The sequence below is a fragment of the Chrysemys picta genome, chromosome 2 (assembly GCF_011386835.1).
Source record: "Chrysemys picta bellii isolate R12L10 chromosome 2, ASM1138683v2, whole genome shotgun sequence".
NCBI lineage: Eukaryota > Metazoa > Chordata > Testudines > Emydidae > Chrysemys > Chrysemys picta.
This window is the reverse complement of record NC_088792.1, coordinates 137,688,091-137,701,785: the sequence shown is the minus strand read 5'-3', so window position 1 is coordinate 137,701,785 and position 13,695 is coordinate 137,688,091. Positions and strand designations below refer to the sequence as shown.

At 41.9% G+C, this 13,695-nt stretch overlaps 1 protein-coding gene across 9 annotated transcripts in view; it reads right to left on the bottom strand.

Annotated features, from left to right (window-relative positions):
* Nucleotides 1–375: 375 nt before the first annotated feature.
* The window catches only part of OTULIN (OTU deubiquitinase with linear linkage specificity), a 54,119-nt gene continuing 40,799 nt past the window's right edge, over nt 376–13,695 (bottom strand). For 8 of the 9 annotated variants that reach the window (XM_005286076.5, XM_065584244.1, XM_065584243.1 and 5 more), the window contains 3 exons: nt 6,517–6,642; nt 4,007–4,276; nt 376–1,472 (listed from right to left, as the gene is read on the bottom strand). In XM_005286076.5, coding sequence (XP_005286133.1) covers nt 1,278–1,472; nt 4,007–4,276; nt 6,517–6,642 — 591 coding nt within the window. In that variant the 3' untranslated portion in view covers nt 376–1,277. The remainder of the gene's footprint in view (nt 1,473–4,006; nt 4,277–6,516; nt 6,643–13,695) is intronic. The other variant, XM_005286082.5, reaches the window with a different exon arrangement.

The window sequence follows — 13,695 nt, the reverse complement described above, 5'->3', positions numbered from 1 at the left end:
TAAAAAACCTTAGCCTCTCCACTGAGACTTCCCATAAATATGCCAATTATAACAACAGCTTTTGTGATATGGGCATGTGGTCACTAGGAACCAGACTGACACTAGTTTATTTCACATACTCTCCCAAAATGCCACCACATGTTAATGACTTTCAGACAATATAGAGCCGAGTAGGATCCAAACTGTTGACCTCCAGGCAAACTACTCTGTAACCCCAATTATCAAGTCTCTGCCATGCCCTTCCAGGGGAAAAACACACACACTTTAATTTCCATCATACCTGCTCCTTAGTTTACACATTTTATATTCTATTATACATAATCCAGTTCAGAGATTTGTTCCAGAGAGCGCCATGAAAATTCATTTACACAAAGCAAGTGTTAGACCAACTTTATTTCCTAATCAGGTATTCTTTAAAGGGAGGTTGTGATGGGGTTTACAGACCCCACACAAAGGCTAAGAGAGTGAAGGAGCAGAAGAGGGCCCACCATGCCCTGCCCCTCAGCAGCTGCAGAGCATGCTCCAAAAGGAGGGCCTGCTTAAAATGGGACTCTGACAGTCAAGTGGGGGAAGAATGAAGGAGAGGCTGTCTGCCTGGAGGAAGGCAGTTGGCAGCTTCTGAGACACAGCAAACCACAGGAGAAGGGTCTGGACCGTGGGTAAGACCTAACTGGGAGGCTGGGGGCCTGACCCTTTTTCCTCCCGTGCTCCCTGACAAGGGAGAATATCTGAACATTGAGAAGTGAGCTACCCGTTTGACTATCTGAACTGCTGAGACTTATGGGGAACTCTCCGCTGGGAGGGGGCAGAGTGCTGCAATCATCCTCCAAACTGAAGAGAGAACGGGGCCCAGAGGAAGCTAGTCTGGGTGTATCAGTAAGAGACGCTCCTCTCCTCTTTCCCTTTGGGCTGGGATCTGGTGGAGAGGGAGGGCCGAGGTCTTTCTACCTTCTCCCCTCCCCTGGTCTGGAGAATCCAGAGAGCACCAGGGAACAACGGACCGTAACTCAGCCACCATACCCATGGACCGTCCAAGCAAGGCCATCTCAGGACTTTGGGGACAGTTGAGTCATGGCATGCCCACATGGCATGCCCCAAGTCAGCCCACTACAAAGATCCTATTTGGAATTTCAGTTCAAACCTTTGTAACTCAAGATCCAAAGTACTGTAGGTTTCATCATGTAAATCTCATCATGACTTTATTTCAAAATAGTGTTGGAAATTTAATGTCCAGGTCAGATTCGGATATCAAATTTATAAATCTGCCAAAATCTCGTTTACAAACTAGTCTCTTCACACATTCTGACTGGAATATTATAATGTCTGTCATCTTCAGTTATAAGAGTCACCACAGGCCAGTCCTCCTCTGGGTCATTGGGATAAAGTGTGATGAATTCATCAGTGCTGTATTTATACAATCGATAAACTCTGATGGTATACTGCAGAGCATATGCAAGAAGAAACATTTCCACCTGGGTTGGAAAAAAACAAAAAACGAACAATTAGAATGTAATGCATAATACTAATGGGTATTTTTCAGGAGTGTTATTCTGTATAAGACGACCCTTAAAATGGAGAACGAAGCTCAAATACTGAGATTCCCTTGCATGGGGAAATTTGCTGAAATCCCATCCTACGGATATGCCATCCTCAGGGCTCAAGTACACAACCATTTCACACTGTGTGCTCATTAAAAGTTTTGGCTATACTGTTTTAATCTCAAGTGCTTAAGGCAGTGAAATAGTTTGTTCGAATGTTTGAAAATCAAGCCACTTCATTTCAAAATGAGAGCTATGTGTGTTCAAGTCTTTTGAAAGAAATAATGCCACTTATTTCAGTGCTTAAGGTACCTAACTTTAAGCATTCAGGATTGAAAACTGTGGACCTATACCTGTATATTTCCTGAAAAGAGGCTACCAACCACTGAATGCTCCTTTACTCCACTGAGACAGATAGGAGTCAGTCCAAGTGCACTAGATGTTCAGAATTCAGTCTAAGACATGTACACCTCTATCCCGATATAATGCGACCCAATATGACACGAATTCAGATAGAATGCGGTAAAGCAGCACTCCAGGGGGGGGGGGGGGGGGGGCTGCACACTCTGGCCAATCAAAGCAAGTTCGATATAACACAGTTTCACCTATAACGTAGTAGGATTTTTTGGCTCCACAGGACAGCATTATATCGGGGTAGAGGTGTAATTACAAGGGGTTCGGCTAGATATGACTCCCCTTGGACAAAGCCTGAATTCTTACATTTAAAAAACAAAAATTGTTTAAGGCACTTTGATATACATTAGCTTTAGTATAACTAAAGCAGCATTTAATACCTATTATTATTTAAACTTACACAAGAGAATTGTAAGGCTGAGGGGTAACCTCTGCTTGACACTCCTTGTGCTGTATAAGTTTGATTATTTCAGGACTTTAGTTTCTGGTGCTACACATGTTAAAAGCAGTAACATTCTCTTTATAAAAGAAATAGAATTTTTAAAAATGGGAATGCCTATGCAGTCAGAATCCATGTCCCTCGACAGAGTGAAACAAGGACAACTGCACAAATAGCTGGAATAGAGTTGAATTGTGCCCCAACAGCAGCAGTGCAGACATATGTTGCTCAATAAAACTCTAAGGCATGGTACTTCCCCAGGAAATGCCAGGAAGAACATGAGTGTTGCGCCACCACCACCACACTTGAAGGTACTACGGGCATCCACTCACATCTGCACCCAGCCAATTCTGCCAGTTGGAGCAAGGCTGATGGTAATTTTTGTATGCATGCAGGTTAGGGCCATTGCCCCCACCCCATTTAGTAGAGACTAGCATGGTCAGTGGCATTAGCCTCTGCAGTCCTTGGTGCTCAGCAAGTACAAGAACCTTATTAGGCCTGTTGCCTGCATGGATGTGAGGTAGCAGAGGAAGAGTTTCCCCCATTGCTTCCCACCTGTCTTGTGAACTCATACAGGGCAGGCATACCCTGTTCTAGTTATAACAGATTATCAGAACAGTCTCATTGATCTCATTAGGATTAGTCACCGAGTAAAGTTCAACTCCATGTGAGTAAGGGTGACAAAGCTGGACCCCCAAAAAAGTCAACAAGTTAAAGGCAGGTGATAGCCGACTTTACTTGAAAAGGTGGATCTAAGCACCTAGTCAATGAGACATTAGTACAAAAACTTAAATGGGAACAAGATCTGGTCCTTAGCTATTATTAACACATGCACAGTTGAGCACTCCACTTGGGGTTTTTATCCTGCAACTACTGCTTCTGAGGGCAGTTCCACTGATTTAAGGAATCTGGTCTTCTTTTGAGATCAGGTTCCCTGATTTTTTTAAAATGTTTGTACCACCTTTCACACCAATATCCTCATTAACCAGTTTGTGATATATATATTAAGTCATGGTTCATTTAGGTAGCTGCAATTCCTCAAGGATGAATTATACCTTTTTCAGGTAATCAAGACCAGTAAAAATGTCTATCAGTCAGAAAATGGATTTATTATGCAGTTCTTGTTTCATATAGGTTTCCTTTATGTAATTAATTTGGTACGGCTAGCTTTTCATATATACTTATCTTTATTTTGACATTTAAAATCAACATTTTAAATAAAGAAGTGGCCTGTTCTGGTACAATAAGAATCATGGAAGACATTAATTGAATACTTCATTTAGTTTACTAAAAAAACTTTATGTATAAAAATATGAGCAAAATTTGTTATCTAGGAGTTATACGCTCCAGAAAATGGGGGGTTACAATTATGAGCACAGACTCTTAACTAGATCACCATTAACAAGCACTGCTATTATTCCATTTACTGAGCAGCTACCTTTTTACAAGCATCAAACCACATCATCAAACTTAAGCTGCTACAGCTTTGCTGATTTCCAAAGCATTTCAGAAAACGTTTTGGTGTTCTGGTTAGTTCTGCTTCTACCACAGCAGGAAAGTCCTAGACACGAGAAAACTGCCACGTATACTAGAAGGCATAAATAGCTCTCCTTACTTGCTCAAGGCCTCCAGTGTGACCTATTTGATTCAAGTGATTATTCATTAGCTGACTGGGGTTGCTGGATGTATCCCGGGCAAACAATAGCCATGAGAACACTGGTACTTTCTTTCCTTTTTTATCATCATCATATAATTCAATAGCTGTGTTCAGCATCAAAAATTTCACAGCTTCATAGAGACTGTACTCCTCCTCTTCATTTGTAAACAATTCATCACAAGCTGCTTGTCTCTCTACAGGACTTTTCATTTCACTCATACTCTCCCACTATAAAAGCAAACATAGTATTATCAACATAAGTGACAGCAGATCATTCATAATTGCAAAAGGAAAGAAGGACCTTCAAGTGTAGATTGACACATTTTCAGCACAGCTGCTTTGAATTAGATGTATAAGGGCTCTCATGCCTTTTTTTTTTTTTTAAACTTAAAAAAAATAAAACCTATTTATTTTAAATACTCCCATAGCGGTAGCTGCTGCTGTCTTTTTCCCGTAGCAACAAGAATCTGATGAGGCCAGGATCAATAGAAAGAAAAAGAAAGGGGAAAAAGTAAGGCAGAATGGGGTGGAGAGACAGATTCTGATAGGAGAGAGGCAGTAACCTTTTCATTGGCTGTAACAATACCTATAATTTTCATATTCTCCCTGCATCTCAAATACCCACAGTGCTTTAGTTATTTTGCTCCTAATATTCTTACAGAAATTGCATCAATATGCATATAAGCAAATATTAGTTTTGAAGTAGTAAATCTGTGCCTATTTAAAAAGTTTAAAATAAAAATGTAAACATATGCACACAGAAGACATGAATAATGGAGCCATTAAAACATTCCATTAAGTCAGGGGTTCTCAAACTGTGGGTCGGGACCCCAAAGTGGGTCACGACCCCGTTTTAATGGGGTCGCCGGGGCGGGCTTAGACTTGCTGGCGCCTGGTGATGAAGGTGAAACCCGAGCTCTGCAGCCTGGTGATGAAAGCGAAGCCCAAGGGCTTCATCCCTGGGCCATAGGGCTCAGGTTACAGGCCCCCTGACTGGGGCTGAAGCCCTTGAGCTTTGGCCCCCCAACCCAGGGCAGTGGCGCTTGGGGTCTGGGCCCCCCCAACCTGGGGCAGCAAACTCAGGCTTTGGTCCCCACTCCTGGGGTCATGTAGTAATTTTTGTTGTCAGAAGGGGGTTGCAGTGCAATGAAGTTTGAGAACCCCTGGAGTAAGCAGATTCCATACTGTAATATGAAAAATCAAATGCTAATCTATAAAGAGTACAGCACTTGAGAAATGTTATATGATAAATGCTATAACGGCTATATGTACATACATAAACACACACAAATGATAAGGGGAGTAAGGATCATTTTGCTATGATTCATTAAGGATTCAGTCATTCTATCACTGCTTGCAGCCATCCATCACCCCACTGCCTCTCAGGTACTAAGAGAGTTTGTCCAATAGGGAACACACCTCTGCTCTAACTAAGGATGTACGGTAAACATGAACCGAAATATTGAGCGCGAACCTAGAACTATGTATTTATAGTAATAAAATGTTATGTTGACAGACTAGTCCATGCATCAGCTAATTCAAGAAGGTAAAAGAAAGTTCCCACAAATTAGGAAACACAAGAAGATTCATTAAAAATGTCACACTGTAGTGGTGCAGTATAGTTCCTCACACCCTTCTGGTATCTTACATTTATATAGCATCTTTCATCCCTAAGGCTCTAAAAACACTTTACGTGGTACTACATAAATGCAGGAAATCCTTTCACCCCTGGGACTGAAAACAGCAGCTAGGTGGAGTGCCAGTAGACCGCTCAACAGCAATAGTGAAGGGGTAGATGGAAAATATTGGACCAGAGTGCCAGGACAAACCTCCAACTCCTTAGAAACAAGGGATTTTTCCATGCCCATGAAGACTAGAAATGTCCTGTTTGTGAGGTCTCATCCAGAAAGCACACAGCTCTTCCCCAAATGAGCTCTCTTACTTGGAACACAATTATCTACCTAAGTAGGGTGAAAGGCTGAGTCACCCTCACAGGAGTGTTACACTACCAAGTAGTGCCATATAACAAATTGTGGCACTAGGTTAGTGCAACACAGTAATACAACTCACATGGTCTCAAGCTGCTTCCTTCATTATGTGTATATTATGTTCATCATAACATGAAGGTCAGATCAGTTCCATAACTGTATGGCAGGAATATCTTGGTAAAACTGCTTCAGGAATAGGTTAAAGTCTTCCCACTTTTCTTGTGCTTTTAGGCAAAGAAATACTATGCCTCAACATGGAAGGGGTGAATTTGAAGATTTAAATATTAACTTAATACTAAAGAATTCTAAATTCCATTTTCTATTGCCTTTAATTGGTGTAATAAATTCCAGATGTTAAGTAATTAATTACCCTTCCTAGAACAATAATTTTACTCTACTAGAATTTAGGTTGAATTGGTGGAGAGCTAAACATACTTATTTGTAACTCACTAAGGAAAGTGAACATATAATTTATCCAACCTTCTTCCTTAGAAGTATTAAGTAGTCTTTAATTTCGTCACTTAGTTCTCCCATCTTCCTGCCCAGTTTCTGTCTTAGCTGCCACTGTTGGATCCAATCGTATTTGCTCAGCAGTTTTTCTGGAAGCTACAAAGTTGAGAAAGAAAAACAAGCAACTTATTAAATCAAATCTTGGAAGTAAAATTGTGGTATTTTACTGAAAATATTGCTACATATTGCTGCTTACAACGGTACCCTCATATATTCTTCAAAAAAGCTGTTGTGTACAAAAAGTGCACACCAATTTTTTCCCCTTAAAAAAAACAAAAAACAAACACACACCACGAATGAACGAGCTTGTTCCATCTCTTGTTGGACAAGAGCTGGAATTAATCAGCAGTTGGGAGATTAGCCCAATACCAGGCCACGAGCCAGTCACATATCCTTTCCAATGACAAATTTAATTAAAGCGCACGTGCATGGTAACAGACACCAACTGCTGGTGGTTTGAGGGATTGTGTGAAATTAATATTGGTTCAGTTCCACATTACTAAGATTTTTTTTTTTTTTTTAAATGACAGGCCAAGGACTGAATGGGGATGAGGACTCTGCTAGTGGCATAACACCCAAAACTTAACAATAGACCACTTAGGCCACCTAAATATAGCTGAGGTAAGGCCAAGAGTTTCCCCCCCATATGAATATTTTGTAGTCTTCAATATTCTTGAAGGAAGGCAAAAAGTTTTAGAAAATTGCAAAATATTGTAATCAACTCTTGCCTTCTATTTACCCTCTTTTTTTGGCCTACATGCCCAACCCACACCTAAGGGGTTTCTTAAAACCTTATCAGCACAGCTTATGCTCACGCTGAGTAACAGTCAAAGATTTGCAGCGATTGTGTATTAATTGTCAAATACTAATGAGCTGAAAGAATATAGTATTTGAAACTGATTTAGGACCAAATTTTAAGTGGCTTGAGAAAACTAATAGTCCAAAGAAATACATATTCAACCCAAAGTGTCTGGTGTAACTGAACTCTAGAAGCAGTTAACATATGATCAAAGAAAGGCAGACTTGGTTTAAGATTTTCCTTGAAAGAAAAGAAAGGGATAACATAGGAGATGCTAGCATCCACATCTGCATAGATCCAAATTTCTTAAATATGTAAGTTTTACCACAACAGCACAGAAGGATGATTTACTCACCTTGTAGTTACTTGAGTTCTTCCAGATGTGTTGTCCCTAGAGCATAGTGCACTTCAGTTACTTCAGGTTGCACATGCACCCAGGACCAGTGATTTTTCCTTAAGAGAGTCCATGTGGTCTATGTATGCACCTAAAGGGGACTGCCACCGTCTTAGCTCTTCTCTACGGTTAGCTCTCAGAAGGGAGAAACCAGGCAGTGGGGAAGGAGGCTTGGTAGTGCACTACACAAGAGGGGTAATACACGCCTAAGAACTCGTTACTGCAAGGTGAGTAACCCATCCTCCTCCTTCAAGTGACTGTCCTGACCTAGCTCTGAAGTGGGCAAAAGGGAGTGCTCCATCATTAACAGTCGCAGCTTGATTTTCCATACCTTGGATTTGAGCGCCAATCAGAAGTTTCACTTCTGTGGAATGTGCGACTCTTCCAGGCAGCAAATGTACTGAGAGTGTCCATCACGGACCAGGATAGCCTCTCTACATGTGAGGCAACATTTAAACCCCAGTGAATCAGACATGCCCCTCACAGGGAAAATTTTCCACAGAGGAAATAAAACAAACTTTTTCAGCAGCTGGTAGTTAACTAATACTAAATAAACTAAGGAGAACAAACTCAGCAAGCGGCTGTAGCATGCCCAAAGACGACACACTAAGCTCCGTCTCAGGCTGAGGCAGTTGAGAAGGAACAGAGGTGATTTGCCCATGCAGCTCAGTCGGGAGCACGAAGTTATCATCAGTGCATGCGCAGGCCGAACAGACACTACTAATGAATCTCTCTGATCAAAGGTGCGTGGGGCGCATGCACACCAGGGAGTTCCCATAGGGTCAAAAGAAGAACCCGAAGGGTTGTGCAGACCCAGAGGGACAGCTGGTGCACAGACAATCCAGGAAGATTTTAGAGAGTGCTGGGGACAACTTCCTGGTGCAAGTACTAGAAGAACCAGCTAGGGGCCGTACTCCTCTTGACCTACTGCTCAAACAGGGAAGAATTGGTAGGGGAAGTAGAAGTGGGTAGCAACATGGGCAGCAGTGACCATGAGATGGTCGAGTTCAGGATCCTGATAAAAGGAAGAAAGGAGAGTAGCAGAATACGGACCCTGGACTTCAGAAAAACAGACCGACTCCCTCAGGGAACTGATGGGCAGGATCCCCTGTGAGGCTAATATGAGGGGGAGAGGAGTCCAGGAGAGCTGGCTGTATTTTAAAGAAGCCTTATTGAGGGTGCAGGAACAAACTATCCCAATGTGCAGAAAGAATAGCAAATATTGCAGGTAACCAGCTTGGCTTAGAGAAATCTTCGGTGAGCTTAAACACAAAAAGAAAGCTTACAAGAAGTGGAAACTTGGACAGGTGACTATGGAGGAGTATAAAAATATTGCTCGAGCATGCAGGGGTGTAATCAGGAAGGCCAAAGCAAAATTGGAGTTACAGATAGCAAGAGATGTGAAGGGTAACAAGAAAGGTTTCTACAGGTATGTTAGCAACAAGGTAGTGGTCAGGGAAAGTGTGGGACCCTTACTGAATGGGGGAGGCAACCTAGTGACAGATGATGTGGAAAAAGCTGAAGTACTCAATGCTTTTTTTGCCTCAGTCTTCACAGACAAGGTCAGCTCCCAGACTGCTGCACTGGGCAGCAAAGCATGGGGAGGAGGTGAGCAGCCCTCAGCAGTAAAGAACAGGTTAAGGACTATTTAGAAAAGCTGGACATACACAAGTCCACGGGGCCGGATCTAACGCATCTGAGGGTGCTGAGGGAGTTGGCGGATGTGATTGCAGAGCCATTGGCCATTATCTTTGAACACCCGTGGCAATTCGGGGAGGTCCTGGATGACTGGAAAAAGGCTAATGTGGTGCCCATCTTTAAAAAAGGGAAGGAGGAGGATCTGGGGAACTACAGGCCAGTCAGCCTCACCTCAGTCCCTGGAAAAATCATGGAAGTCCTCAAGGAATTCATTTGGAAGCACTTGGAGGAGAGGAAGGTGATCAGCAACAGTCAACATGGATTCACCAAGGGCAAGTCATGCCTGACCAACCTGACTGCCTTCTATGAGGAGATAACTGGCTTTGTGGATATGTGATATATCTTGACTTTAGCAAAGCTTTTGATACTGTCTCCCACAGTATTCTTGACAGCAAGTTAAAAAAAATATGGATTGGATGAATGGACTATAAGGTGGATAGAAAAAGCAGATGTCTTCTGGAGCAGAGAAGCGTGCTGAGTCAGTGAAGATAGCTCCACAGCTCAGGTCACAGAAGAGGGTGCCAGCTCCAATGGCAACCACGACTGCATCAGAAGGAATCGTCCCAGTAGCAGAGGGTGCTGCGGTTTTGCCCTTCAAAGGAGTCCCAATCCAGTCCTTCCTTGTACCAGGTTGTCCTGATATCGGGACCATCATGCTCCCGATGACTTGGTAAGGGACAAGGAATTTCTGCCTCTTTTTAAAAGACTTGGATGGGTAAGCGCCCTAACCTTTGCTTTTATGGGAGTGCTTAAGTCTCCCTGCCCTGGCTCTGCTCTCCAGAATCTCTTGGAGTCAAAGGTCTTGGAACTGCCCAGGACTGTAGAAGAGGGGCCATTCCTACCTTCTTCAGGCTGACATACAGCAGGGGTCCCTGGCCAGAGGATGGTCCTGCCTTCCTGGCCTCCTCCATGAGCAAGCTTTGGAGCAGAAACTCACTGGACTGATGACTTCCACTTAGGAACAACCTGTAGATGCCATACCTTGGTACGACAAGTGCTTCCCTCAAGGAGTGCAGACAGGTGTTGTGACAGTGTGTGACCAGGAAGGGCTTATGTCTCTCAGTGATTTTTTGAAGCTGGGGATCTTTGGCTTACTCCCCTGCAACCACTGGGAGTTCAGCGTGTGGGGGAGTATTCAAACGGCTCCCTGTTATGGTGGGGTGTTCCAAAATAGAGAACCAACCCTTAAAGCTTGCTATGAAGATTTTAAAAACTACTTACAGAAAAAGCTGTAATCAGCATGAACACTGAAGCTCAGTTCTTAGGATCTAGGATGAAGACAGTGGTGATCCGGCAGCAACCCCTTTTATTCCCCTAATGCAGAGCACCAGGAGAGTGGGGACACTTATGCGGACCACACAGACACTGCTACAGAAAAATCTCTGTTCCTGGGCACATGGAGTATATGAGCAACCTGAAGTAACTGTCCCTTTATGTAGTGAATTATAATCACTCAAAGAGCCACCAAAATTCTATTGGGGAGGGGGGGGCATAATTATACCAATATCCATTTGAAAACAAGAATACGCAATATCAGAATCTTAAAAATCAGTATATTTTTAATTTTAAAACTTTATTTTTTTAAACTCAGGGTTGAAGTATTGCTAATTGCCACTAATACACCTCCCTCGCATGCACTCCGCTGCTCTCTTTACGCCCACTGCTGAATGAATTTCAGCACAGCACAAAGCTTACTATTCTATTATGGTAATCTGCCCTCCTTTTAAAAAATTGCAAAAAATAAAAAACCCACAATGATATATGGTTCAACATTTTCAATATCAGTTTTTTTACAGTCTGATTGGTAGAAAAAAAAGTTAAGAAAATATTAAGTCAATATATTTAAAAACACACCAAGTAGGAATTACACACCTCTGAGAAGCTCTCGTGCTCTAATGCTCTTTGCTACAACCCCTCAAAGTGCATGTTGGGAGGTTTCATTTGCAGGAGGCGGACAGTGGGTTACCCCTAGAGACTACTTTTATGAAGTCCTTTGTATTGTACTGTTGCTGCAGATGTAATCCGTGGCAGTATTGCTGTCAGAAGTTACAAGACAACTCTGTCAGTGTACTTCTGCTGAAAAGCTATCATATTTTGGAAGTTTTAAAACTGGATTTAATTAAAGGGATTAGAACTTTATTGTCTCAAAAGTAGTAGAGAATTAGGGCATTGAGCCTTTCTATACCACAACAGTTCTGCGATTAAAATATACAGTTATAACCATACAATAAAGGAAACAAAATATCCATTTACTACTTGTAATGCCAAATGCACTTGTAATAAAAACTCAAGGTAAAGTATAAGTAACATTCAAAACATGTAAGAGTTCCTCAACTGCCCATTTTAAGGGTGCTTTCAACTTGTTTCATTAATAAACTATCTGAAGCAAATCAGAATGTTTCACAATAGCATTGTAACAAGAGCACTGTTCAACTGCCAAATACTTTGGCTAGACTTGCATTAGAGCATCATAGGATAATTTTGACCAAACTCTGCAGACAATGAAAAACATATCTGTCATGGGTTCTGAACGTTGTGTATTAGACCACAGAATCTGCAGTTTCTAGTAGCAAACCCTGCCCCACCCCCTTTTTTTTTTTTTTTTTTTTTTTTAAGTGAATTTACTGCTGGTGAAGCAACAGAATGCAAGGATCAAAAGCTGAAACAGTCTAGTTATCCACAGAAGTAGGATAGAAACATTTTTGACATAAGCTTCACCATACTACCAATGTACCTCCAACTTGATGTATAGTGTACGAGAGAGTTACTGAACTCAATACATTTTCCCCTTAATACCAAAAGATTACAGTTTCCAAGAGGAACAATACATTTAACCTCAAGGTAGTTATTCACAAACTGTCGAAGTTGCACTGAAGATTAATTCAATGGAAATCTCAAATATTTAATTAAATTAAGGTATATTAATTTTTTTGAATATTGTCACAAATACAATAAATTCCATATAGTGACTTTCATGCTATATAAAATAAAGGAACCAAGAACAGTAGTTGAAGATGGATGGTCCTGTGGTCAAATAACTGGGCTGTGACTAAGGCAGGGGTAGGCAACTTATAGCACGTGTGCCGAAGGCGGCACATGAGCTGATTTTCAGTGGCACTCACACTGCCTGGCTCCTGGCCACCGGTCCGGGGGATTCTGCATTTTAATTTAATTTTAAATGAAGCTTCTTAAACATTTTAAAAACCTTATTTACTTTACATACAACAATAGTTTAGTTATATAGTATAGACTTATAGAAAGAGACCTTCTAAAAATGTTAAAATGTATTACTGGCATGCGAAACCTTAAATTAGAGTGAATAAATGAAGATTCGGCACACCACCTCTGAAAGGTTGCCAATCCCTGGACTAAGGAGACTTGGGTTTAGTGCCCAGCTCCAAGAATCACCTTATATCTCTCTCTGCATCAATTTCCCACCCACCCACCATTTTTAAATCTGGATTAATATTTGTGACAGATATTGCAACTCCATGCAGTATCTTCAGAGGCCACTGTATTAAATTTGTGAATGGTTTATATGTCATTATGCTACTCCATGGGAGAGGGTTGCCACAGCTCCTCTAGGAACTAAAAACTGTGTGTGTGTGAGTGAGATTATATAGGCACATCACTGAGACTACAACTCTAGAGTTGTACGACTCCCTGGGGAGGTTTGCATAGATGGTTCAAACCGAGTTTTCCAAAGATTCAAACAAAGTAACTTTGGTATAATAAGGTGAGTTTTGAATTGACAGAGGGCCTTCTTTCTGGTCCAGCAAACGAATCTGAGCTTTTGTCCATGGGGGCCGCTATCCTGCGGAAGGATTCATAGACTATCAGGGTTGGAAGGGACCTCAGAAGGTCATCTAGTCCAACCCCCTGCTCAGAGCAGGACCAATCCCCAATTATATCATCCCAGCCAGGGCTTTGTCAAGCCTGACCTTAAAAACCTCTAAGGAAGGGGATTCCACCACTTCCCTAGGTAACCCATTCCAGTGCTTCACCACGCTCCTAGTGAAAAAGTTTTTCCTAATATCCAACCTAAACATCTGCCACTGCAACTTGAGACCATTACTCCTTGTTCTGTCATCTGCTACCACTGAGAATTGTCTAGATCTATCTTCTTTGGAACCCCCTTTCAGGTAGGGGAAAGCAGCTTTCAAATCCCCCCTCATTCTTCTCTTCTGCAGACTAAATAATCCCAGTTCCCTCAGCCTCTTCTCATAAGTCATGTGCTCCAGCCCCCTAATCATTTTTG